A 26592-nucleotide genomic window follows, 5' to 3' on the forward strand; every position below is an offset into this window, starting at 1 on the left:
CCAATTTTGGGGTGTCTCTTTTTTTTTTTTTTTTACGTCCTGGTGTCTTTCATTTTGTTTTTCCTTTAAAAAAGGGGGGGGGATTAACTTCAGACCAGCCTTCTGCTTCTCTCCTGCCGTAGAATCGTTAGATGGGTCTTCCTTTTTTTTTTTAAATGTGTCTTTGTAAAACTGGAAAATAACCTGGGGGGAAAAAATTGACGCGCTCTCTGTAGACTTCGGGGTTTTTGGTTTGTAAAGATTCGATACCGAAACCCCGCTTTGTCTTGGCATCTCTGCAGGTCCTTGATTTTTTTTTTAAAAAGGGAATGAAAACTGCCCCTATGCTGTATACCAGTGCCAGCCCCCTCTGCTCTCTCCTGGTGCCCCCCCCTGCGTTTTTGTACCACGCTGTGCTCCCCCCCCCATCAGAGGGGGTATTAAACTCAAACTGAGGAGACCTCTTAGGAAGTGGTCAGTTGCCAGTCCCCGTTGATTCAACCAAAGACAGGAAAAATGGATAATCCTGTTTTGACCAGATTCCTTTCTGGGGTAGTGTTGTTTGGTGGCGGGGTGTGTGTGTGTTACTTCCCCCCTTTCTTGGCTTTTGATCCCGAGTTCAACATCTTCTGCCTCCAGGCAAGGCAGAGCAGAGGTGGTGGTGTGGGTTTTGCTGTCCTGTGGAGTAGGTGGTAGTAGAAAGTTGGTTGGCTGGGGCAGTAAAGGCTAGAAACTTGGGTCTTCCCCCAAACAAAAACTTATGCTCCAGGGAACTTTTGGAGGACCAGGATTTTGGAGGAGCTGGAGCTGTTCATCTCCTAGGAGATGGAGCTTGTTCATCTCTTGCTTCGAACTCCGTTTCCCCCTCCTCTTCCTGCTTCTAAAGTGCTCAAACAGCATCTTGGAGCTGCTCTTAAAAGCCCTGACAACTGCACTGAAGCTTTTAACACTGCCTTACTGCTCCTGTCCTCCTCTTGGAAGCTGCAAATAGTTAGATTTCCCCCCCCCCTTTCCTTTTTTGATTTGGTATCCTAGAGGAACCTTGGCTGCCTGAAACAGTCGCCTATTAGTGTATGATAGATGTCAAAACTGCACATCCTTTGCATCTTTTCTTGTTTGCCCCATGGGGAGTAAAAATCTCAGCTACTCTCTGCTGTTGCTCAAAAAGGCATCCTGTGCCAGCAGCTGCCTCCTGCGGCAGTGGGGCATTAGAATTCAGTCTGGCCATTGACAATTGTCCCAATTATCGCAGGGGCTGAGCTCGGATAGGACCGGGAGCCGCCGGCTTCATCCTGCCCTGTCCATAAGCAGCCTCATCTCTTGCTAGCTGGGCCAGGGAGTCCAGTGTGCCTCCGAGAACGGCCTGCATCTCAGTGTTGTTGTTTTTCCCCCTGGTGAATGGGCAGCACCAGCTTTTGGGAAGGAGAAAAGAGCCCCGGGAAGGAGGTGGAAAGGGGTGGGGGAATGGGGGGACAAGCCGCGCTCTGTGTTCGAGTCCTCCTCCTCTTCCCCCCCCCCCCGGTTTCTCCGGTCACGCCCTGGGCAGCGGCCGAGAAGCGCTTTGCTAACCTCCGTCGACAGGGCAGAAAGCTTTTTTTGAATTCGCAATGTTTTGCACAGCCGTGTGCGTGTGTCCCCCATTTGTGGTGCCGCAACCTCTTACTGGAATTCCTCTCCACCCAGCAGTCCCCTCCAGATCGTTGTGTTGGTGAGTGAGTCATAAGGCATCAGCTTCCGGCTCGCATCTCTCGTGTGCTGTCCTTCCTCTGTCCACACATCAGTGATCTTAAGTACCATTCACCCTGCCAGGTCGCTCCACGATCTTGGTGCGGTTCCTCGAAACAGATGACCAAAACAGTGTTGTTGTTGTTTTTTAAAGACCTATTTGTATAAACTCTCCCCAGAACCATCCTCCATTTGTAATAGGTTTGCAGTACTGTATGATCCGCGCGGGCTTGTGTGAAGTGTTGCTTTAGTGTTCCGGATATCTGCAAAAGAAAAAAAGGCATGTGTATTTGTACGTATGAACACAAGCACACGCACACACCCTCTGAGGCCTTCTTGGGGGATTATCTAGGTTCCCTTAAGCTAACTCGGGTGACTTATTCGTCAGCCATCTCTTGCTCAATGTGCCCCCCCCCATCTCAACATGTATTGTTGCGAGGGGAACTACAGATGGGGGGAAAGGGTGCTCTTAGACCTCTGTGACCATACCATGAAGTCACTCCACCGCACCTTGCCTTGTGAAATACGTAAATCACACAAACCCCTGCTTGGGTCGCTGCCTCTGTCGAAGAGGAAGGGGCCCTGCAGGTGAAGCAGAAGGGAGGATTTAAGTAAACTTTATTTAAAACGGGGAAAAAAACACCGCTCTGCCATTTTAAGGGGTTCTCTCCATGCGATGCTTGGTGCTAAGTTCTCGCAAGCGACTGGAATGATCTGCCCTGGCGATACTGGAACATATGGGTTAACCTGGAACTTTGAGAAGTGCTTTGAGAGAAATTTTCCTTTCTCTCCAAGGAAATGCAGCTTGGGGAACAAAGGTGGCTGCTGGAAGGCCCGAGGGTCACGTGCTCAGTACACGCCGGCCTTTGCATCTCTCCCCGCCCCACTCCCCTCCGAATCTGCCCCCTCCCCAGCTGCCGTTTTGAATCATGTAACGCTCCGGCTTCTCCCCGTGTGGCGATTTAAGCCTCAGGTTCTCCTCGCCCTCCTTCCTTAGCTGTCGTGGTTCTGCAAAGCATCTCACACTCTGGTATATTTTTGTTTAAACGTTTTTTTCTGTTTTTGAATAATTTTTTTTTTTGGGTAAGTGCCATTTGTATAACAAGCTTCAAATGGAGAAGAAAAAAGTGACAAAATAATGAATAAAAAAACCCTGCATTCAGATAAGAAAAAAAAAAGCTTCATGGCTGTTCCTTTCTTTGTGCCTTGGGTTCTGTAGATATATATCTGCACTGCAAGTTTAGTCATTAACTCTGTCTTCCCTCAAAAACCTGCAGTTCCCACCACAGGAGAGCAATCTAAGAGTATTTAGGTCTGTGGCTCAGTGGTAGAGCATCTGCTTGGCATGCAGAAGGTCCCAGGTTCAATCCCTGGCATCTCCAGTTAAAGGGAATAGGCAAGTAGGTGATGTGAAAGACCCTGTGCCTGAGACCCTGGAGAGCCGCTGCCGGTCCAAGAAGACAATACTGATTTTGATGGACCAAGGGTCTGATTCAGTATAAGGCAGCTTCATGTGTTCATGTGATGTCGCCCTGAGCGAGGTGCCCCTGGAACTCATCTGCCCGAGCTCCAGGAGGGATGGGATGAGATTGCAGTTCCCAGATATAGAGATCCTTAGCTAATGAAATGCTTTTAATTTTTAACTAGATAGATAGATAGATAGATAGATAGATAGATAGATAGATAGATAGATAGATAGATAGATAGATAGAGATATAGATAGCACATTCAAAGGGTTTCAAGTACATTGACTTAGTACTCTCAATGACAGCCCTGTAGGGCAGGCCTGTATTCTCATGCCCATCTTACAGACAGGTAAGGCTGGGGAACAGAAGAAGAGTTGTTTTTTATGCTGACTTTCTCTACCACTTAAGGCAGAACCAAACCGGCTGACTATCACCTTTCCCTTCCCCTCCCCACCTGTGGGTAGGGGGGGCTGAGAGAGCTCTAACCGAGCTGCGACTTGCCCAAGGTGACCCAGCTGACTTCATGCGGAGGAGTGGGGAATCAAACTCGGTTCTCCAGACTCCACCACTCCAAACCACTGCTCTTAACCACTACACCACGCTGGCTCTCCTGGAACAGAGATCCTGTAGAAAGCTCACGGCGGAGAAGAAACTGGCTTTTCTGCCCCACGGCCTGCGCCTTTAACCACTATGCTAGTAGAGCAGCCTTTTTCCCCTCTACGTCAAACGCTGAAGGTTATGCGGGGTTTGATTCCCACCCTCTCACAGCCTAAATACATCACAGCATGGCAGAGGAATGGCAGGAGGGGAATGTGATTCTCTCCCTCCCCCCGCCCTTCCACCCACTCCACCTAAGCAGCGAGGAAAAATTAGCGTTTTCAGGGCAGAGGAGGCTGCTTCCGCCACCCCAGCAAACCTCAGGCACATTGCTACAGGCAACAGATGCAGCGGCAAGAGAGTCGTTCTCCGCCCCCCTCCACACCCCAGCAGCTCTTGCCTCGAGCATCTTCCCATGCCAGCTGCAAAATGGCACCTTTGAGGCAGAAACCCTAGGGTTGCCAGCTCCAGGTTGGGAAACATTTGGAGATTTGGGGGGGGGTGGAGCCTGAGGAGGGCAGGGTTTGGAGAGGACTTTAATTGCCAAAGCTGTAACGGCAGGAATACAACAGCAGTGCAGGATGGCTAAAGGGTTAGGGTTGCCAACCACCAGGTCCTAGCTGGAGATCTGCTATTACAACTGATCTCCAGCCGAATGTTTGAATGTTACCCATGGCGGGACATACATTATAACCTACAATTTGGAAATGAAAACTAGGTAGAAAATGCTGCAAGGTGCCTTTTGAAGGACTGAAGAAGAATTGTTAAGTTGCCAAGAATTTGAAACGGCCGTATCCTCCATTACTATTGGCATCCATTGTACTACATGAGATTAGTCTGTGGAAGAAGAATTTGTACCCTGCTTTTGGGACATTTAAAAATATGAATGTCTATGAATGACTTTTTGTAGGTCTTTTTGTGTACATAATGTCTCATATTGTATGTAATTGCACGTAGCTATTTATAAATCTATTTTGCACTTTGTTTAAGTAGTGTTTCGCTCCTGTACTAATTTCCAAATCTGTTGATAATTGTACAGTGGTGTCTATTTGTTCCTCCACTACCTGGAGGTTGGCAACCCTAGTGATGGGGGAGGGGAAGACAAAAGCCCAAGCAGCTCTGCCTCGGTATGATGCCTTCTGCTCAAGGCCCCGTCTTAGGCAGGCCCTGCCCCACCCCACCCCACACAATTAGCCCCCAACAATGGAGCTGCCCCGTTTACAGAGGCCCCCCCCCATGGATGAGATGTGGTCCTCGCGGAGGGTGCCTTCCAGTTGCCGTGGCAACGAACGGTCCAAGCCATCCCAGCCGTGCTAAAAGAGAGGAAAGGACAGCCGGGATACACGGGGCAGAGCCTGTGTTTTGGCGAAGGAGGGGGGGAGCGCACCCCCCCAAAGAGAGGGGGCCAGTCTCTTGGGAGGAGGGGAGAAAAAGACCATCGAGGGAAACAACTCCCTAAATAAAGCAAACTAAGTCATGTCATGTCATGAAATAGAACAGGATGCTCATTGCCCTCTTACTGATGAGAAGGTTTATTTCAGCGCATTGGAGAGCGCCCCCCCCCCTGAAGAAACCCACGAGTGAGGCCCTGCGCATTAAACTCGCCTCCGTCTGACTATGCCCAGATCGGTGACTCTTACAGTGACAGAACTGGACACCTTCCTCCAAGCGCCTGCAGCTAGGGTGGCCAGACCCCGGTTGGGAAATGCTACCTAGTGAGCTGGCCCGCACAGGCCGCATTTGAACCTGGGACCTCGTGGATTGCGGCCCTAAGCCATTTTCACTCTGTCAGTGTCGTTCATATTAAATGCGCCCTGGCTCGTAATGGGAGGCAGGATTTTGCCAGCGGTTGCAGATGGGCGGGCTGTAAAAGGGATCTAGAAAGGGGGGGGGGTTAGCCCTTTGTGCGCACATCCTTAATGCATCCCTCCACCACCCCCTTGAAAGCATCCTGGCTGAACCCCAGCACACAATGCTTTCTGGAGGTGAAGAGGGAAAAAGGTCTCTGACCCTGAATAGCAAATGCGGCTCCGGCCCCCCATCCCAGGCCTCAAGGGGGCCGTGCTGGGCTTTGATGCTAGGAGGCCCACTTGGCTTTGTTCAGCTGAGCCCTGGCTATGAAAAGCTCTCGCAGGCCCTCCCCTTTTCCTTCCTGCCACCCCCCAGCGAAAGGTTTTGAACAGATCAGAGCCCCCCACCACCCACCACCCCGAGAATGACAAAACATGTCTCAGGGCCTCCAGACCCTGCAAGTTTGATTTTCCTTCTGCAACGCTGCCCTTTGGCCTTGGAAACAGCTCTGGCATCCAACAGCTCCAACCCACCCACGCCTCTTTTTGTGGGGGATAACATATATTTTAGCTAGCGTGTAGGGTTGCCAACCTCCAGGTAGTCAGTACAGGAGCGAAGTGTATACAAAGTGCAAAAAACTTTGGTGGTGAGGAGGGACCTGGCAACCCTACTAGCAGGGCACTTCATGCTTCTAGTTTCAGAAATTCCAGATGGGAAATGCAGGAATGGCGGCCTTTACAGAACCGAGATGTAAAACAGGCGTCCGGTGGCACCTTAAAAAACGAACAAAACGTATTCCAGCAAAAACTGGAATGTGTGTGTTGGATTAGGATCTGGGCGGGGTTGCCAACCTGGAGCTGGCAACCTTACTGTCGCCTGGAGATCAGTCGCAAACATGGGAGATCTCCAGGTCCCACATGGAGGGTGGCAACCCTACAAAAGAAGACTCCAGAAGCACCCACGAGGTGGCTGCTCCCGAGAGTAGATTGGAGAAAGAGTAGTGGCTCAGTGGCAGAGCCTCTGCTTGGCATGCAGAAGGGTCCCAGGTTCAATCCCCGGCATCTCCAGTTAAAGGGACTAGGCAAGCAGGTGATGTGAAAAACTTCTGCCTGAGACCCTGGAGAGCCATGGAGAGGGGGCTGTGGCTCAGTAGTAGAGTATCTGCTTGGCATGCAGAAGGGTCCCAGGTTCAATCCCTGGCATCTCCAGTTAAAGGGACTAGGCAAGCAAGTGATGTGAAAGACTTCTGCCTGAGACCCTGGAGAACCGCAGCTGGTCTGAGTAGACCAGGGGTGGGGAACCTCAGGCCCGGGGGCCGTTTAAGGCCCGTGAAATCATTTGGTCTGGCCCTTCATGGGTCCTGGCAGATGGATCTCAGAAGGATCTAAGATTGGTGATCCGCCCCCTTCCACGGACAGGAATAGCCTCTATTCGAGGCGGATGTGAGTTTGTTTTGCCGAGAAAAGGAACCTTCTTTCCCCCTTGCAGAAGAGTCATTAGCTATGGAGCTGCTAGGACCGCCCAAGAAACTGGGCTGTAGAGAAACGTATTCCCTCCATACTACAAGAGGGCTGGGGATGGAAGTGTCGACAATGGGAGGGTTAAAGGGGGCAGGGTCAGAATGCGCGCGGAGGGGGGAGAGTTAAGTTGATAATTTTGTATGGCCCACAAATGATGTTATAAATATCCAAATGGCCCCTGGCGGAAGAAAGGTTCCCCACCCCTGGAGTAGACAATACTGACTTTGATGGACCAAGGATCTGATTCAGTAGAAGGCAGCTTCATGTGTTCAAAAGTCAGGGTCTACAAAAGCTCCCCCCCCCTCTCTCCAGACAACGCCCTCCGCTTCCTTCTTAAATAGTAATCACCAGCGCCATCAATTTTCGGAGGGGGTTTTGAACCTTGGCCCAGCTGCCGCCATTTGACCTTGCAATTCTCAAAAGTGTCATTAGAGAGAGGGGGGGGGTAAGCTGTTCTGCTCAGGTCAAGGCCCGCAGAGCAGAAAGAGATATATTAAAGATGAACTCCAAACACTCACCTCGGGCTACTCACAGGGGCTTGGAGGATTGAAGGGGGGGAGGGCGTCCGCCAGCCCCACCCGTCTCGCAGCTACGGCTCCAGCAGAAAGGAGATCTGGACATACAAAGCAGGCGGCACTGATGCATGAGAAACAACTCAAATGGTGCATCAAAAATATATATTTTTTTATACAGCCTGGTGTGTTCTGAGATCGGTGTATTAAAACAAGGATGTGAAAATTCATGCATAGGAACAGTGGACAAAAGTCCAAGCCCATGGCTTGCAAAAAATAAAAACTACTGTAGGGGAGGTGCCATCGCTCAGTGGCAGAGCATCTGCTTGGCATGCAGAAGGTCCCCGGTTCAATCCCCGGCATCTCCGGTTAAAGGGACCAGGCAAGTAGGTGATGTGAAAGACCTCCGCCTGAGACCCTGGAGAGATGCTGCCGGTCTGAGCGGACAATACTGACTTTGATGGACCAAGGGTCTGATTCAGTATAAGGCAGTTTTATGTGTTCATTTATATATAATGATCTAAAAGCGGCACTTCACACACACACACACAAAAAGTAGCCCCCTATATTAGATTAAGTCCTGCATCTAAAACTACCTAATGGTATCGCTATATGCAGACTAAAAAATATGGGCGGGGGGGGGGGAGAAGGAAAATAACTATTTACTGCATTTTTACTCTTCCCTCCCTCCTCGCTCAGGGCGGTGTGCATGGTTCTCCCTTCCCAGTTTCACCCTCACAACCCTGTGAGGTAGGCTAAGCTGAGAGAGACCGCGTCTGGCCCGAGACCACCAAGCGGAAGCCGCTTGACCCGACAAAAACTAAACAAAAAAAGGGAACAGGACAATTATGTGTGACATTAAAAAAAAAACCCAGTTCAGGTTGTTGTAGTTTTTTAATTGGACATAGACGCTACAGTACAATAGACTCTTCGATGTGGATAGATCTATAAAATGTAAGGGATCTCACCTGGTATTTATTGCCGCGGACGAAGGCAAACGAGCTTGGGAAAGGCCTTTCCTGCTTTTAAGACGAGGCCCTTAATGGCCCGAGAGCCGGACACCGGCCGGGCGAGGCTCCAAGCTAGAGAAGGGGGGACGGCCCTCCCTAAACAACTGATCCTATACTGGCCGCACCTCACAACTAGGAAATCTTGCCATATTTCAAGCGCGCCGCCCCCCCCCCCAGCCTTGCTGAACCTGTGGCCATAGCTGTAATTCTAAGAACACTGAATGGTAGGGTTGCCAACCTCCAGGTACTGACTGGTGGCAACATGGCTGCCATGGAAGGTGCGGCTGGTTGCAAAATGGCTGCCATGGAAGATGTGACTGGTTGCAAAATGGCTACCATGGAAGATGAGGCTGGTTGCAAAATGGCTGCCATGGAAGATGTGGCTGGTTGCAAAATGGCTGCCATGGAAGGTGTGGCTAGTCACAAAATGGCTGCCATGGAAGATGTGGCTGGCTGCAAAATGGCTGCCATGGAACATGTGGCTGGTCGCAAAATGGCTGCCATGGAAGGTGTGGCTAGTCACAAAATGGCTGCCATGGAAGGTGTGGCTAGTCACAAAATGGATACCTTGAAAGCTGGGGCTAGTCTAGAGTTGCCAACCTCCAGGTACTAGCTGGAGATCTCCTGCTATTACAACTAATCTCCAGCCGACAGAGATCAGTTTCCCTGGAGAAAATAGCCGCTTTGGCCATGGGACTCTATGGCATCGAAGTCCCGCCCCCCAAACCCCGCCCTCCTCAGGCCCCGCCCCCCAAAACCTCCCGCCGGTGGCGAGGAGGGCCCTGGCAACCCTTAGGCTAGTCCCAAAATGGCCGCCAGGGAAGTAGGCTTACCAGGTCCCTCTTCTTTGGCCGGAGCTTTTAGAGAGGAGGTGGTGGTGGGGTTTGCGTGTGCGTTTTCCACTCTACCCCCTTGTGATGCGTTTTACACCCGGAAGGGCCGCATCCCAACAGGCCTTCACCACTCAAACTGGGAGCTTGGGTGGAAACAGGCCCTTTGCAATGCATCACTTCCGGATGTGAACCGGAAGTGACGTGTCGCCGGTTGCATGGATCGCCCGCCGACCCTCACCTGGTCAGCGGGGCAGCCAGGTGGATGGGCGGGGGGGTTTGCCCGCCACCACCTGGCACTTGGCAACCCTACAGGGAAGCTGGGTAGGGTTGCCAACCCCCGGGTACTGTAATAAATGGCAGCACGTGGCTTCAAAGATAATATAATGTGAAATATACCAACTGGAAAGGAAAACAATATTATAGAATATAATAATTCTATTTTTTGGAAAATCCAAAACACAACATATATTCATAAACACTGTGTTGAAATCCACACAGAAACCTCACTGGGTCTGAAATAACAAAAAATGTATATGTAAAAAATAGAATTATTATATTCTATAATATTGTTTTCTTTTCCAGTTGGTATATTTCACATTATATTACCTTTGAAGCCACGTCCTGCCATTTATTACAGTTTCTACTATTTCCAGCATAGGTATTTTCTTCTTCCAACCCCCAGGTACTAGCTGGAGATCTCCCGCTATTACAACGGATCGCCAGCCGAGAGAGATCAGTTCCCCTGGAGGAAAATGGATGCATTTTACGTGCTGCAAGAAGTTGACAAAATTAACCCAGCAATACTACAGCAACGTAACCACTATCAGTTTCATGCAATGTTTGTGTGTTTTCCCCCCTCCCCTTTTGAAAAGGTTGGTCTCTATCCCGTTGTGTGTGTAATTGGAACTCATGATGCTGTTCTCCACCTTACAATGGACATCATCATCGTTTGCATCGTTTGCTTAACTATGGTTTGAATTTGTTGGTTACACCGACCTGGTTCCCTTAAACACCCTTCCTCCCCCCCTTCCCCCCCCCAATTGGAATAGTTTCCCTAACAAACCTCGACCTTAATTGGATTCATCTGAGACTCATAAGAGTGCAGATTTGTTCTGGGGTTGTAAGCGTAGTTACAACACGGACGTACAGATCCGAACAGAGAACAGCGAAGATTGTGGTTTGGTAAGCATGTTGTTTACCTCCGGTGATTGGAGAAATAAAATTGTATGCTTGCAAGAACCGACCCCTTTTATTTAAACCATGCTAACGTCTAGGGCACCCCCCCCTTACCATCTCCAGGCAGAAGCACTTTCCCTATTCTGCATCTGGGCCTGATTGATTGCAACGCTAACCTCTAGGGAACACCCCCCCTTCCCATCTCCAGGCAGAAGGTACTTTCCTGGCAGCATCTGGTTGCTGAAGAAAAGAAAGTCTTGGGTTGCAATAGTAGAAAAGGGCAAGAGTCCAGTAGCACCTTAAAGACTAACAAAAATATTTTCTGGTAGGGTATGAGCTTTCGTGAGCCACAGCTCACTTCTTCAGATTGGGTTGCAATACCCCCCTTTCCCCCCCAACCACACTAACTTGTAGGGCACCCTCCCACGCACCCCCCTTCCCTTCTCCAGGCAGAAGTACTTTCCCTATTCTGCACCGTTGAACACATGAAGCTGCCTTCTACTGAATCAGACCCTTGGTCCATCAAAGTCAGTATTGTCTACTCAGACCGGCAGAGGTTCTCCTGGGTCTCAGGCTGAGGTCTTTCACATACCCTACCTGCCTAGTCCCATTAACTGGAGATGCCAGGGATTGAACCTGGGACCTTCTGCATGCCAAGCAGATGCTCTACCACTGAGTCACGGCCCTTCCCCTGTGACTTCAACTGTCCCACTATTCAGCCACATTAGTGTGGGTGTAGTTTGACAAATGCATGTGGATGCTTGTAAAATCCCCACCTTTCCCCCCAAAAAAACGTTTTTTTCAAAGGAGAATCACCCTGCCCTTTTTCCATCTCCTGGCTTTAGTGCTTCGCTGTCAGGCTGGTGAGCTGAGTCGACTGACCACGCGTGTCCCACCACCGCACTCCGACTAGCGCACACGCAGAACTGAGAACCGCTGCAACAATGCACTTGGGGGGGAAAAAACCCGACACCAACGGTTTGAGAAGGAAATTTATTACAGAAACATAACCAGTAGCAACCAAACCGTCTCCCCCCCCCCAAAAAAAATAAACAGTACCCAGTGGTCTGTGGGACAGTCCCCCTAATTGTCCACACCACCTCTTACATCCTCACGGTGGTCTCCATGGATTTTGGCAAGTGTGTCTCTCGCCGCCTTTCCCTCATCTAGATGGTGTGAGTCCCCTGGGTTATATGGGGTGGGTTGGCCACGGCGCACCTCCAACGGTTCTGGCTGTGGAATTTGGGCCAGTGTGAGACCCTCCTCCACCCCCTCGTCGATGACGGCACACCCCCTGGCCTCACAGGATATTATGTAGAACTACGCAAGCAGTGATCAGGGAGGTTGCAAGAGTCCCCCCAAGGCACCTCCACCTTACTTCCAGCTGCCCAAAGGCGCGCGCCACCGTTTCTCGGCACAGCTCAGGTGGCAGTTGCAATTTCCCAGTGGTGCGTGGGGAGTACGGTTTCATGAGCCACCTTCTCGTCGGGCAAGTGCCATCTGCGATAACCATGGGGGGCCACTGCGATGCCACCCAAGGTCACGCGACTGCAAAACGGTTCCGCCACTAAAGGGGGCGGGGGGGGGGAAGGTGCAACCATGAATGAATAAAACGTCTCGATAAACCTTTCAAACAGTAAGTGCGTTAGCCCTTCAGGAGGTGGAAAAACAGGAGTGAACAAGGTGTTTTTTTAATTACAAAAAAGCTCAAATTACAATATAATACAAAAACTTTTTTACACAGAGAATATTTGTTTTTTCTTTACCAGACGGTAAAGAAAAATGTTCTTTTTCTCTCTCTGAAATGAGTTGCTGGGTGCTTGCGGTTCACTGGTGCGGAGAGGAAGAAGGGGGGACCGGGGGGGGTAAGGGAAAGGGGGGGAAGCACCTCCCAGTGCTGACTTTTCCCTGCAGTGACTGTCAAAGTACGAGGCGCTGCCCCAAGCCGGGTCAGAACCGATGCCGCGGCTGCGGCCCGAAGTGCATAGGAAGGTTGTGTTCCAGCGGCATGTTCATCTGGGGGAACTCGTAGTTCACCCGCATGTTGGGCAGTGGCGGCACATAGGGGGCAGGGATGGGGCCAATGTTCAGGGGGAGGTTGTTGTACAGCGGGCGGACGGGGGGCAGGTGGAAGGGAGGGTGCACGAAGGGGTACGGGGGCATCTGGGGCTGGTGGTGGAGGTTCTGGGGGACCGGCCTGGGGATGCCTTCGAGGCGAGGGGTTTTCTCGGCGATCTCCTCCACTGGGGGGCCGATGCGCTTGAAACTGTTTTCTGCCAAAAAAAAGAAAGATCAGGTGGGAAATTTTTAAGAGTTTCGAGGAAGAGGAGAAGGTTAGTTTTTATATGCCAACTTTCTCTACCACTTAAGGGAGACTCAAATAGGCTTACAATCACCTTCCCTTCACCTCCCCACAACAGCCGCCCTGTGAGGCAGGTGGGGCTCAGAGAGCTGTGACTAGCTCCAGCTGGCTTCATGTGTGGGAGTGGGGAAACCAACCTGGTTCACCAGATAAGCCTCCGCCTCTCATGTGAAGGAGTGGGGAATCAAACCCGGTTCTCCAGATCAGAGTCCACCGCTCCAAACCACTACACCACGCTGGCTCTCTAAAAAGCATCTCTGATCTGGACCAAACACCTCCTTTCCCATGTAGATCTTCAGGGCGGAGGGCATGGGGAGGGGGAGATCTAATGCTTCCTGGTGCTGGACCACAGCGTCACACCCTGGCTTAAATGAGAACCCCGCTCAGTTCAAACCGCAGCTAGCAGTGATCCACCCCCAGCCACCCTCCCGAGGGGATTCCTCCCCGGCTCTGATCCTCGGCTTGCTTCTCCCTCGGGCCTACCTCCTCCCGGCTCTCAGCCTTCCACGTCGTAACTCTTAGCTTAGTCGCTGGGCGACCCTGGGCCAGTCACAGTTCTCTTGGCCCATGTGGAGGAAGGCGACGGCAAATGCCCTCTCTGAAAAGTCTCTTGCCTCGAAAACCCTACTGGATCACCACTAAGTCGGCTGCGACTCGACGGCGCACACACAGGTCCCACACAGCCCACCTCGGTGGCTCCGGGGTGGGCCCCCTAGGTCTGCAAAAGGTTGAAGAGCGCCATCCCAGACAGACAGAGGGTACCACCCACCTCCGTTCTTCCGCTTCTGCTCCTCTTCCGCCTCTTTCTGAATCTCCTGGATAATCTTCTCGTCGTCTTCCTGAAAACGACAGAACGACAAGCGAGGCTAGAAGCCAGGCTGGCTACAACGGTTGCTTACCACTTCTTTTAAAACCAAGGGGAGTCTCAGTCGAGCCACCTGTACAGAGTACACAAGTTTGCTCGACTTCACTTCCTTGACCTTAAGTCGTCCAGCAAACTTATTTTTTCCCATCTAACCGGTGGAGAATTTCACACATTGACCACTCGTGATCCCGAGGCTTCGCCCGATACAGTTCACGCTGACCCCAAACATAGCTTTGCAACCGTATGGCCACCATTTGGGTTTAGCACTGCTCTTTCTTTGCCCTTGGTTGCCTTATTTTTGTGTGACTATTTTTAATTGCATCAGAAGGGGGGGAAAGGTGGGTGAGGAGATAATGTATACATTCAACCCAGACTCTGCACCCAGAAATTAAATTGAGAGTTTCCGTCTAGACATTAGGAAGGATTTTCTAACCGTTAGAGCGGTTCCTCAGGGGAATAGGCTTCTCGGGAGGTGGTGAGCTCTCCTACCCTGGAGGTTTTGAAGCAGAGGCTAGATGGCCATCTGTCAGCAATGCTGATTCTATGAACTTAGACAGTTCATGAGAGGGAGGGCATCTTGGCCATCTTCTGGGCATGGAGTAGGGGTCGCTGGGTGTGTGTGTGGGAGGTAGTTGTGAATTTCCTGTGTTGTGCAGGGGGTTGGACTAGATGACCCTGGTGGCCCTTCCGACTCTATGATTCTATGATCCTATTCTATCAAATGGTGGATTTCACAACCTGCATACATTATACAAATTGAATAATCTGAATCGCTTCTCTTAAAAACACACACACACACACACACACACACACATTTTGTACAGCTTTATTACGGCTTTGCTAAGGCACAGGGGCTGGCAAGAACAAGGGCACTGAAGTCCCCTCAAAGCAAATGCAAATCTTCCCAGCGGTATCGTCCAGCAGCTTCTTGAACGGGCGCCACCCCACAACCCTTCCAAGCCGATTGCTGGCAGTAGGGACTAGAAACCTGACTTTCAAAAACAAAACAAAACACAAAACCAGAAGCTCGAGATGCCCAGCTTTGCAAGGTTTCTCGCGTTCCCGGCTGCAAACGATGATCGCCAAAAGCTGGCCACTGATAACCGCCGCGAACAGCGAAAGATCTGAAGCGACCGGGGTCAAGCTCTCCCCTCCTTCGGGCGCAGAGGGGCGGTGGCGTTTTCTTCCATTGACAACCGGGATCCCTTTGGAAGGTGGCAAAGGTGGGGGGCAGGTGGGGGGGGGAGAGGACGAGGAAGAAGAGACCCGAACGGCAGGTGTTCGGCCAACCGGGCCGACAACTCACGAGCCCTTGTACGGATTCCTCACCCACACCGCGGAGCATGACTAAGCCGCTTACAGACAGAACACTGATCCTCTGGCAAGCTCCAAACAGATGGCAGCGGGCATGTTCTTTCCTTCCCTCCCCCACCTTCCCCGGGAGCAGCTGGGGCACTGTTAATCTTTTAAATAGCATTCGACCATTAAATATTTAGATTAAAGTAGCGGCTCCCGGCGGCCGGACGGGCTCTGGTAGCCGAGGAAAAGAGGCTGTTACCGATTTTATCTAGGAGGAAGGCGGAAGGGGAGAAAAGAGGCGCTCGAGAAGGACGGAGTCGAACCGAACACTCGACCACAAGGGCGGGCGCGTGCCTTCCCCCCCTCTTCCACGCGTACAAGCTAAGATGCACAGAAGCAGATGGAAAAGAAGCACAGGGAAGGAGAAGAAGGAGAGTTGGTTTTTATATGCCGACTTTCTCTACCACTTAAGGGAGAATCAAATCGGCTCACAATCACCTTCCCTTCCCCTCCCCACAACAGACACCCTGGGAGGTAGGTGGGGCTGAAAGAGCTGTGACTTGCCCAAGGTCACCCAGCTGGCTTCGTGCGGAGGAATGGGGAAACAAACCCAGTTCACCAGATTAGCCTCCACCGCTCACGTGGAGGAGTGGGGAATCAAACCCGGTTCTCCAGATCGCACTCCGCCGCTCCAAACCACCGCTCTTAACCACTACGCCACGCTGGTAGGGAAGTCCACACCAAGCCAGAATACACATGACCCTTGCCCGCTATGGAGTCCGACCCATCGGTCCACGTAGCTCCGTCCTGCCTCCTCTGCAGTGGTTAGCGTGTCCGACTAGTATCTGGGAGACCCAGGTTCAAATCCCCCGTGCTGCCGTGAGGGAAGAATGCTGGACGACCTCAGGCTGGTCACACGCCCTCTGCCTGACCTACCTCGCCAGGTTGTTGTAAGGATAAAATGGAGGAGAGGGGAGTGAAGTCAGCCACTTGGGACGTGGCGCTGATCACATGCCGACCCTGCAATAACCTGGGTGCAAAATTGGGGGTGGTCTTATCACTATAGAAGTGTGTGTGGGGGTGTATGCGTCCGTGATAAAAGTGTCACCGTAGCTAACCAAGATAGAACTCTGCCATCCTGTAAGACACAAAATTTGTCCACATCTTGTTTTAATTTCCCCACAGTTTAATGTCTTCCTGCATATATATATATATAATTTTCCAAATGTGGAAAGTTTTCTGGATTGGGAGAGCCCCAGGAGAGACGCCTAGGAAATATGCTGCCTCTGCAACCCAACGCACAGGCAAGTCCTGCCAATTTCCCGACTGGGATCTGGTACAGCCCGGCATGTCTGGAAGCCCAGCCAAGTTTCCCTTCCTACTGGGGGTGTGGCACTGGGTGGGGGCAGGGGGAGGAGAGGGGAACAGAACAGATATTCGACAGCGCCTCCCTCCAGCAAGGCTTTTCTGACTCAGCAAATGACTTTCCAAAACGTCTTCCTCCCGGTTTCTGTCTCTTGGTTTAACTGGCCGACCGTTACCCCGTTTTGCCGTTCCATTCTTTTTAAACGGGTCTGTTTTTCCATCCCGCTGTATTTTGCATTTTCCACGCGTGCTTTTATTTTATCCTAAGTCTAGTACCCAGTTTGCTGGGGGTAAAGGGAAGACGACTGGGGAAGGCACTGGCAAACCACCCCGTAAAATGAACTCTGCCTAGTAAACGTCAGGATGTGACGTCACCCTATGGGTCAGGAATGACCCGGTGCTTGCACAGGGGACCTTTACCTTTTAAAAGTCTTTTTGGGGAGGGTTCCCCCCCCCAAAAAAGTGGGACAATCATTTCCTTCTCTTGCACCCCCCCCCGCCTCTCTCCCAAACACGAACCCAAAACAACTAGAAACGTTGGTGCATTTGTTTCAGCACATTGAAACGATATACAGAGGAAGCTGCAAAAGGAAAAAACAACACACCTGTCCAGGGTTACGGGAAGTGAGAATTACAGCGCGGGATTTACAGCCAAAATAAATCCCACTTAAGTGGTCTTGTTGCTGTCAATTTAGCAGACCAACAGCAGTTTACAGACCTCTCCTCCCCCTCCGGGAGTCGGGCCTAATCCTTTTCTTAAAAGCTGTCTAAGCCAGGAGCGATCAGCTATCGCCACATCTTGCAGGAGTGAATTCCGTAAGTTCGTTATCTGTTGCGTGCAAGAAGCCCTTCCTTTTGTCTGTCCTGAAGGTGCCTGCCAATCTATGCCTTGATTGATAAAGTAGTAATCCGAGAATCTAAATTCCACCCCACCCCCGTTCCATACCTATAAGAAAGATCATCTCAGATCCCCCTATTTGGTCAACCTCATATCACAGAGCCTTAGGGTGGCATTCGCCTCCCTAAGATTTCAGACTATGCCTTCGGCCCTTCTGTCAAGACGGTATAACAAAACCCCAAAGGAACATCGCACATGTATCTGTGGATCCTCATCACTGGAAGACATCTTTCACTATGTGTTAATATGTACGGGAGGGGCCGTGGCTCAGTGGTAGAGCATCTGCTTGGCATGCAGAAGGTCCCAGGTTCAATCCCCGGCATCTCCAGTTCAAGGGAGTAGGCAGGTAGGTGATGTAAAAGATCCCTGCCTGGATCCCTGGAGAGCCGCTGCCAGTCTGAGTAGACAGTACTGACTTTGATGGACCAAGGGTCTGATTCAGTATAAGGCAGCTTCGTGTGTTCGTGTGTTCATGTGTCCACTGTATAGTGAGCCCAGAGCCAAATTTCTGGATGGAATCCTGAAGAGAGTAACTTTTTGTTCTGAATTTGATAAATTGATCTTCCTTCTTTCTGATTCAGATTCACACGTAACCTTTAGAATATCACAATCTGCTACTGCAGCCAGGAAGATTAGAGCTCTTTTTAAGCAGAAGCTAGATGGCCATCTGTCAACAATGTTGATTCTGTGAACCTAGGCACATCATGGGAGGGAGGGCATCTTGGCCATCTTCTGGGCATGGAGTAGGGGTCACTGGGGGTGTGGGGGGGAGGTAGTTGTTAATTTCCTGCATTGTGCAGGGGGTTGGACTAGATGACCTTGGTGATCCCTTCCAACTCTATGATTCTATGATCCTATTCTAAGAAAAATTCCGCACAGGAATCCAAATAATGTTTTAACAGAGATTGCACATGTAATTGGTTTAACCAGGGAAATGCATACCGTTGTAGTTTTATCTTCTTTTAAAATATCATTTTAAGTTTTCTGTATTTATGTAAGGAAGTTTCGTAATGGCCTACGGCTAAACAAATAAACAAATACAATACAAATCCTGCCAATCAATATCGGACTGGAACGTATTTCTCTCCTGAAAAGTGCTCCATGACTCAAAAAAAGTTTGGGAATCGCCGGCACAAGTGGAAGCACTAGGGCTGAAGGATCCCGCCTGTTTTTTTTAGCACACGCTGAACCCAAAATGGACTCCACAGAGCTAGAGCGTGTGACGTGGATCGACCAGAGCCACCTACCGTGGGGTCTGTCCAGAGGGAACACTTGGCGCAGTCCTGGCAGGGGGCCCCCGGGGAGCGGGGGTGCTGGCAGAAGTGGTCGTACCCGTTGATGGCGGCTCGGCAGAGGTAGCACATTTGGGCCCCGCAGCGGCAAGACATGCGGTTGCAACCCTCCGACTTGATCAAGCCGGTCGCGCATTTGTGGCACTTCCTGATTCGGGCCGCAGTCATCTTCTCTTCTCTGCAATGGGAAAATCAGCAGGAGGAAAAAGGATTAAGGGTCGGGAAGAAGTGGCCTGCTTTGGAGTTGGCTCAGTGGTGGAACCTTTGCTTGGTCATGGCTCAGTGGTGGAACCTCTGCTTGGAATGCAGAAGGTCCCAGGTTCAGTCCCCGGCATCTCCAGTTAAAGGGACTAGGCAAGTAGGGCATGTGAAAGACCTCAGCCTGAGACCCTGGAGAGCAGCTGCCGGTCTTAGACAATATTGACTTTGATGGATCAAGGGCCTGATTCAGTAGAAGGCAGCTTCATGTGTTCATGTGTACATTCTTTAGGAAGGGGCTGTGGTTCAGTTTGTAGAGCCTCTGCTTGGCATGCAGAAGGCCCCAGGTTCAATGCCCGGCATCTCCAGGTAAACGGACTAGGCAAGCAGGTGATGTGAAAGACCCCTGCCTGAGACCCTGGAGAGCCGCTGCCGGGCTGAGTGGACAATACTGATGGACCAGGGGTCTGATTCAACATAAGGCAGCTTCATGTGTAGGTGGGAAAGTCTTAACCTACCCTCACAGTTGAAAATATCTATAGCAGGGATCCCCAAGCTTTGAGTCTGTGGGCACCTTTGGAATTCTGACCCCAAGTGGTGGGCGCAACCCCAAAAATGGCTGCCTTGGAAAGGGGAACCATGCGCCCAGAGGAAGGCCAAGCACAGAGGAGGAGAATGGGTCATTTCAAAAAATGCACTGGGAAAGAAGGGTGAGAGGCAGAATAAAACCAACACGGGATGGCAGCAGCTACCGAAGCAACATTATTTTAATCTGCACAGCCAATCAGCCTATCAGAAGCTGTGCTGGGCAAGAGCCCCACGTGGCTCCACCCACTTTCTAAAAACACCATGTTGGGGACCCTGAATTTTACAGGCTGGGTTGGCCCTCTCCCCTCTCGAGTCCTCGCAGGGATGCTGCGTGGGACAGATCGTGCTGGAGCAAATTGAGGACCTGGCCGGTTCAGCTTTGTGTGTGTTTGTGGAGACAGAACCGAGACAAATCTGCTCCCCAAAAATGGCTCCCCCGTGTCAATTTCTGCCACGCTGATGACTCAACCCACAACCCCACCGTTTCCAGCTATTGTTGGGTCTGTAATGGCTAACAGAGGGTGAACTGGCGTGGGCTAAAGATTGGCACGATCCCCGCTTCTTGCCCATGATGTGCCCTGGGTACCAAAAACAACCTGAGCCTGCACAGTGGTGAGAACGCTGGCCCATTAAGACCAGGGTTCAAACCCCATCCCAGTCATGAAACTCACAGCATGCCCTGGGCCTGTTACCTAAGGGCAATCTTCCTTCCTATCTGGATTCTCTGGTTAGCCCAAAGAATCTTTGTGCATTCAAGATTTAATTGCCCCTTTTAAATGTTTCAGACCGGCTGTGTCCCTGCCCTCTTCGGTCAGTGGACTCCTTGGTACAGATCCTTTTGCATTGTCCTTATGTATACCAACTTAGGATAAAATGGATTATACTATGTTTTGACAAATGGCCTGCATTTTCTCGAGCAACTCTGGAGTCCTCTTAGAGGACTCTGACCCTCAATGTACTTATTTTGTTGCTTGTTTTTTGGGTCGCTGCAGAGAAGAGTCGAAGGGAGGTGTTTTTACAGATGGGTCTTATTTGAGTTTTATGGTTTATTGTTCAAGACCTCGGTCTAAGAACAGGGGGAAACAAAGACAGAAACTCACGGCCGTGACTCTGGGCTAGATGTTCTCAGCCTCAAGGACAAAACAGAGCAGGGGACAGACTCTATGCCCCTTGGAGCTCCCAAGTGGAACAAGGATGCCCTGGACCCCCTGTCCAGACTCTCTATGGAGATAAGCCACCCACCCACCCCCATTCTTAAGCAACTGTCTCTACAGCTGTCCGTTCTACTCTCAAGCGTCTCCTAGGGCAGCAATTCCAATTCACACACACCCCCTCCCTCGAAAGCCAAGAAAGTTTCCACGGAGGGCCTCAACAATGTTGACTTAAGAGTTAACCTAGGACGAGGAGACATATTAAATGCCCGAAAAGTCCATTGGGGTCTGCGTTCCGCAGGTTGAAATCCGGTTTCTAGGAGAGTCAGGGGAAGGCAGGCGGCAGAACAAAAGTTCCAAACTAGAAAACAAATTTAGTTGCTCCCCCCCTCCCTCCTCCAAAGGGCAGGCGGGTTCTTATGCTGACAGACGGAAAACATATAGCTGAAGCAATGGAAGGTGCAGGAAATGCAAACTCCCAGCACTGCCCCGCCGGACGCTTTAAGAGATCAATGCCTGTCGCTTTGGTTACCGAGTAGCTACAAAAGGATTTTCGGCTATTCTGGTCTGTAAACAACGGGAGACTCGGCGGGGTGGCAAGAGCTTCCCCCTTCCCCCATGCAGATTAACCATTTCACCAATCCTTAAGATAGCCTGTTGCTACTCCTGATTTAGCCAACTCTGACTCCTGAAACCTTATGCAGGAATAAAATGTATTGGGTCTTTATGGTGCCCCCAGACTTCTCTTTTATCCTCCCTTTCGTATGAACACGCTTTACGCTGAATCAGACCGTGGGTCCATAAAGGTCAGTATTGTCTACTCAGACCGGCAGCGGCTCTCCAGGGTCTCAGGCAGAAGTCTTTCACATCACCTACTGCCCAGTCCTTTCACCAGAGAGGCCAGGGATTGAACCTGGGACCTTCTGCATGCCGAGCAGCTGCCCTACCACTGAGCCACAGCTCCTTGTGCCTTTGACCCCGGTGGGGTAAATTCTGAGCAACCCGGCAAACAGCCCCTAATTTCCAAAGCCAAATGTGCTTCCCGTTGGGACCCAACCGATTCTGATCCCTTCCAGACCGAGTGCGTTTGGTGCCGCAGACGGGCTGTAAAAAAAAGCTGTGCAGCACCGACCCCGCTCTCCCGTTCGGGGCTGCACCCCTCTCGTCCTGCCAACAGGAAACACTAGCAAAATTTAACGTGCTGGTAGGAAATTAGCAAAAAAGAGAGAGAATTATTCCAGCGAAGTGGACCACCACACTAGATTCTATGCATGTATATTTACGCACCAGCTCTCCTTGGAACGGTTGGCTACAGAGGGATTTCAACCTACATACCTCTGTCACAACTGGAACGTTGTTGTTCAGTCTGTAGCTTTAACCAGATTGGTGCCTGAAGACGCTTCATGGATTCTCCTCTGCTCTTGCTTCCGTATTGCATTTTGTTTGTTGGAATATTTGTGTGTGTGTGTGTTTTTGGCAGTCCACGGTATAAGTAACACTCTCCCCCAACACCACATTTTAAAAGAATCTACTTTATTCCTATCAGCTTTTTTTGATGTCCAGCTTTCACACCCACAGATAGTAATAGGGAATACGATGGCATGAATTGACCTAATCTTGGTGGCCAGTGACACATCCTTACACTTAAGAATCTTCTCTAGCTCCTTCATGGTCACCCTTCCCAGTCTCAACCTCCTTCTGATTTCTTGGCTGCTGTCTCCCTTTTGGTTGATGATGGAGCCAAGGAACAGAAAATCTTCAACAATTATTTGTACACTGTATTATATGTATTATTGGGAGTGTATGACTTGCGTGCTATTTGGTCCATAAATATACATGTACAGAATCTAAGTGGTGGTCCACGTTGCTGGAATAATTGTCTCTTTTTTGCTAACAGGAAACACTCGTCAGGGCAGGAAGCTGGCCCTGATCTCCAGCGGCGCGTCCTATGCTCAAACGGGAAGCTTTATTGTCAGGACCTCAGCTGTGCCACATTGGCTCCCCGAGGCAAATAAACTCTGTTAAAAAGATATCCGAAGCTGATTCCCACTGGTTTTGCATTAAGCCTCTCTCTCTCTTCCCCCCCGCAACAGGGAATGAAATGGCTGAACAATACAGCACGTGCTGCCCATGAACTAAAAGCCAGGATCTTACTGATGAAGTCCAGTTCCCCACAAGGTATTCCGAAGCCCGACGGGAACCCTGGACAGGCTTGGAACCGGTTGTCTGGAACGGGAACTGCCTCCAGGCACCGAGAGCCAGTGTGGAGCTAACCACGGTTGGGGGTGGGGTGGGGAATGCTGGTGATCTACCATGGTTTGCACCAACCGTGGGAAAAAAGGAGGAGGAATTCATGCGTGGCCGGAGACCCGGGGGGGGGGCTGCCGGCCACAGCAGACGACACTGAGCAACGCTTATAGGCAAACAGCGCAGGGGAAGAGAAGACGCAGGCCTGAGCCTGCTGCGGACAACCAAGAAGCTCTACAGAGCCAACCTCCCAGCGCACAAAAATGAATGAAAACGTTAACAGGCAGCGAAGAAAAGCACACAGCCGGAGGCCCCAAGTCCTCGTGGCCTGGCAGCGTTTCAGCGGTGGGGTGACTTGCGCTTTGGACTCCCAACCCCGCGGCTCAAAGCTGGAACAGGGTTTCTGCTCCTCCCCGCCCACTCGGAGCTACTTACATCGACGTCCTGTATTTTATGTCGTCCTTCTCAGCCAGCTGCTCACAGGTCAGGTTCATGTGTTCCTTCCACAGCCCCTGGCACTTCCTGCAGGTTTCCTGAAGGATTTTTTAAAAAAGAAGAGTCGGTTTTTATATACAGACTTTCTCTACCTTTTAAGAAGTATCAAACCAGCTTACAGTCTCCTCTTCCTCTCCCCACAACAGACACCTTGTGAGGTAGGTGGGGCTGAGAGAGTTCGGAAAGAACTGTGACTAGCCCAAGGACATCCAGCAGGCTTCATGTGGAGGAGTGGGGAATCAAACCCGGTTCACCCTGATAATCCTCGGCAGCCTCCCATCCGAGTACTAACTAGGGCAGAGCCCTATATGCTAGCCTGGGCTATCCATACTGCCCTTAATTTGCATACCTGGTTCTTCTGGGTGGGGTATGACTTCAACCAGAAAAGACTGTACCTGAAATCTCTGGTCACATAAGAACCTAAGAAAAGCCCTGCTGGATCAGACCGAGGTTCATGAAGTCCTGCAGTCTGTTCACACAGTGGCCAACCAAATGCCTCTAGGAAGCCCACAATCAAGACGACTGCAGCAGCATTGATCCTGCCTGTGTCCCAAAGCACCTAATGTAATAGGCATGGACCTCTGATCCTGGCGAGAACAGGTATGCATCATGACTAGTATCCATTTTTACTAGTAGCCATGGAAAGCTGGACAAGAAAGCTGACAGAAAGAAATGTGGTGTTGGAGTAGAGTGTTGTGGATACCGTGGAGTGCCAAAAAAACCAAATCAGTGGGTCACAGATCGAATCAAGCCTGAACTGACCCTAGAAGCTAAAATGACTACACTGAGGCTATCGTATTTTGGTCACATCATGAGACGACAAGAGTCACTGGGAAAGACAGACCTGCTAGGAAACGTTGAGGGCAGCAGGAAAAGAGATGACCCAACAAGAGATGGATGGACTCAATAAAGGAAGCCGCCGCAGCCCTCAAGTTTGCAAGACCTGAGCAAGGCTGCCAAAGACAGGACGTTCTGGACGACACTGATTCACAGGGTCGCCATGAGTCGGAAGCGACTTGACGCCACTTAACACACACACACACACACACATGCATGGATAGCCCTCTGCTCCACGAACGTGCCTATGGTTAGCAAGGGAGCACATAAAAGCAGTGGTAGAAAGAGGGAGAGGGAGAGATCATACCAGATCCACCTGAATATTAGGCTTTTCTCCAGAGGAGGGTAACCCTGGAATTCCAATGCCTGGAATTTCCAGCTCTTTAGCGATCAGTGTGTTGGGACGGCGAATGCTGCCACCTAGTGGCTCAGCCAGCGCCTTTCCCTGGGTCATAAAACACTGTGGCCGGAGCCCAGGAAGGCGGCGGCAAGCCCTCCCCAGCGTGGCTAAGCGCCTCCGGAAACTCTGGAGCGCTGACATGAATCCGGGAAGACCTCTTGGGCCGGCTTCCACCCCCCCCCTGAGATCCAAGCAGATTAATGTAAACGGAAGCACCCCCAAGGATATTGTGAGATTATTGCAGCTCTTTGCGGTTACTCGGAAACCACACCGATGCCCTTAAAAAAAAAGACCCTGGATCTGTCAGTCACTTGAACAAGTGAAGCTGCCTTATACTGAACCAGACCCTTGGTCCATCGAAGTCAGCATTGTCTACTCAGACCGGCAGCGGCTCTCCAGGGTCTCAGGCAGAGGTCTTTCACATCACCTACCTGCCTGGTCCCTTTAACTGGAGATGCTGGGGATTGAACCTGGGGCCTTTATTGTTTGTTTCCCTTTCTTCTTTGTTTCTCCCCATTGATCACATGAACACATGAAGCTGCCTTATACTGAACCAGACCCTTGGTCCATTAAAGTCAGTATTGTCCACTCAGACCGGCAGCGGCTCTCCAAGGGGTCTTTCCCATCACCTACTTGCCTAGTCCCTTTAACTGGAGATGCCGGGGATTGAACCTGGGACCTTCTGCATGCCAAGCAGATGCTCTACAAACTGAGCCACGGCCCCCTCCCACTTAAAAACCACGGCAAGATTTTTTTAAAAAATCATACAGAGAAGTCCAAACCCAAACATTATGGAAACGTCTGTTAAACACAACTGCATCCAATGTGGGTTAAAATTTCCGGACGGGACATTATGCTGATGGATAAGATTACAACAGCCCATCAAAGGAGGCTTGGCGGATGTTTGCTTTGGGCCACACAAACAGGCACTCACACTCATGCCCTGCTCGGCTGGCAAGTGCAAGTTGAAGCGGAAGACGCGCCGCTTGTCAATATAGAGCCAAGGTAAATATAGCCATGACCTCACGCTGTCAAATTAGCATACACGGGCCCGGTTGGTTTGCCCTCTGCCGGGGCAGGAAGCCGAGCAGCCATTTCAGTCACCCGATCCCGCGGGTCTAATCAGCCTTGGAAATCTGAACCTGCTGAAGAGCCTTCCCCGAGCCAAAGGAAAGAACACTGATCAGAGATGAACAGGGAGAAGGCCAAACCGCCAACGTCTAACCTCCTAGGGCTGTGCCAACTGCACGAGAATCACCACCGCTCAATCCTGCACATACTCAACGACACATGAACACATGAAGCTGCCTTATACTGACTCAAGCCCTCGGTCCATCAAAGTCAGTATTGTCTACTCGGACTGGCAGCGGCTCTCCAGGGTCTCAGGCGGAGGTCTTTCACATCACCTACTTGCCTAGTCCCTTTAACTGGAGATGCCGGGGATTGAACCCGGGACCTTCTGCATACCAAGCAGATGCTTGACAAACTGAGCCATGGCCCCCAGCAGAGTTCACGGAGGACCTACAGTTTATTAGCCAAGGCTTCTCCAAGGGTAATCTGCATTTTTTTTTAAAAAAGAGAAAAAGGTAACTGGCATCACAGCGTTTGCCTTTCCAAAACTTGCAAACCGAAAGCAGGCATTGTGGGACTGAAGCAAATATTTCCTCCCCCCTCCCTCCCAGAATAAGTCTCCTAAAGGCTCGGCTGATCATTTCCCCTATTTTAACGGATGTGTTTTTCATGGTACGAGAAAAAAAGGTGGGGGAACCCCGTACAGCTCATCAAAACAGTAAAAACTGCAGAGGCTGGCCAGAATATTTTATTTCGCAAACTGGTTAGATATCCCTGGGAGGGGGGAGGCCCCCCAGGTCCACCCCCCCTCAAGGACTTAAGAGTTTCAAGAGAGGGGAGGAGGAAAACTCACAACAGACCGCCCATGCCAGAAAGAGAGGCCTGAACTGGCCGTAAGCAAAGGACTGCTAAGCA

General features: G+C 50.8%; 1 protein-coding gene across 1 annotated transcript in view; it reads right to left on the reverse strand.

Annotated features, from left to right (window-relative positions):
- Window positions 1-12494: 12494 nt before the first annotated feature.
- The window catches only part of RNF216 (ring finger protein 216), a 38695-nt gene continuing 24597 nt past the window's right edge, over window positions 12495-26592 (reverse strand). Inside the window, exons 13-16 of the mRNA XM_056866453.1 lie at window positions 23310-23407; window positions 18646-18868; window positions 13741-13810; window positions 12495-12882 (exon numbers count right to left, since the gene is read on the reverse strand). Of these exons, the coding sequence (XP_056722431.1) occupies window positions 12560-12882; window positions 13741-13810; window positions 18646-18868; window positions 23310-23407 (714 nt within the window). The 3' untranslated portion in view covers window positions 12495-12559. The remainder of the gene's footprint in view (window positions 12883-13740; window positions 13811-18645; window positions 18869-23309; window positions 23408-26592) is intronic.

This window comes from Euleptes europaea, chromosome 21 (assembly GCF_029931775.1).
Source record: "Euleptes europaea isolate rEulEur1 chromosome 21, rEulEur1.hap1, whole genome shotgun sequence".
In the NCBI taxonomy this organism is placed as follows: domain Eukaryota; kingdom Metazoa; phylum Chordata; class Lepidosauria; order Squamata; family Sphaerodactylidae; genus Euleptes; species Euleptes europaea.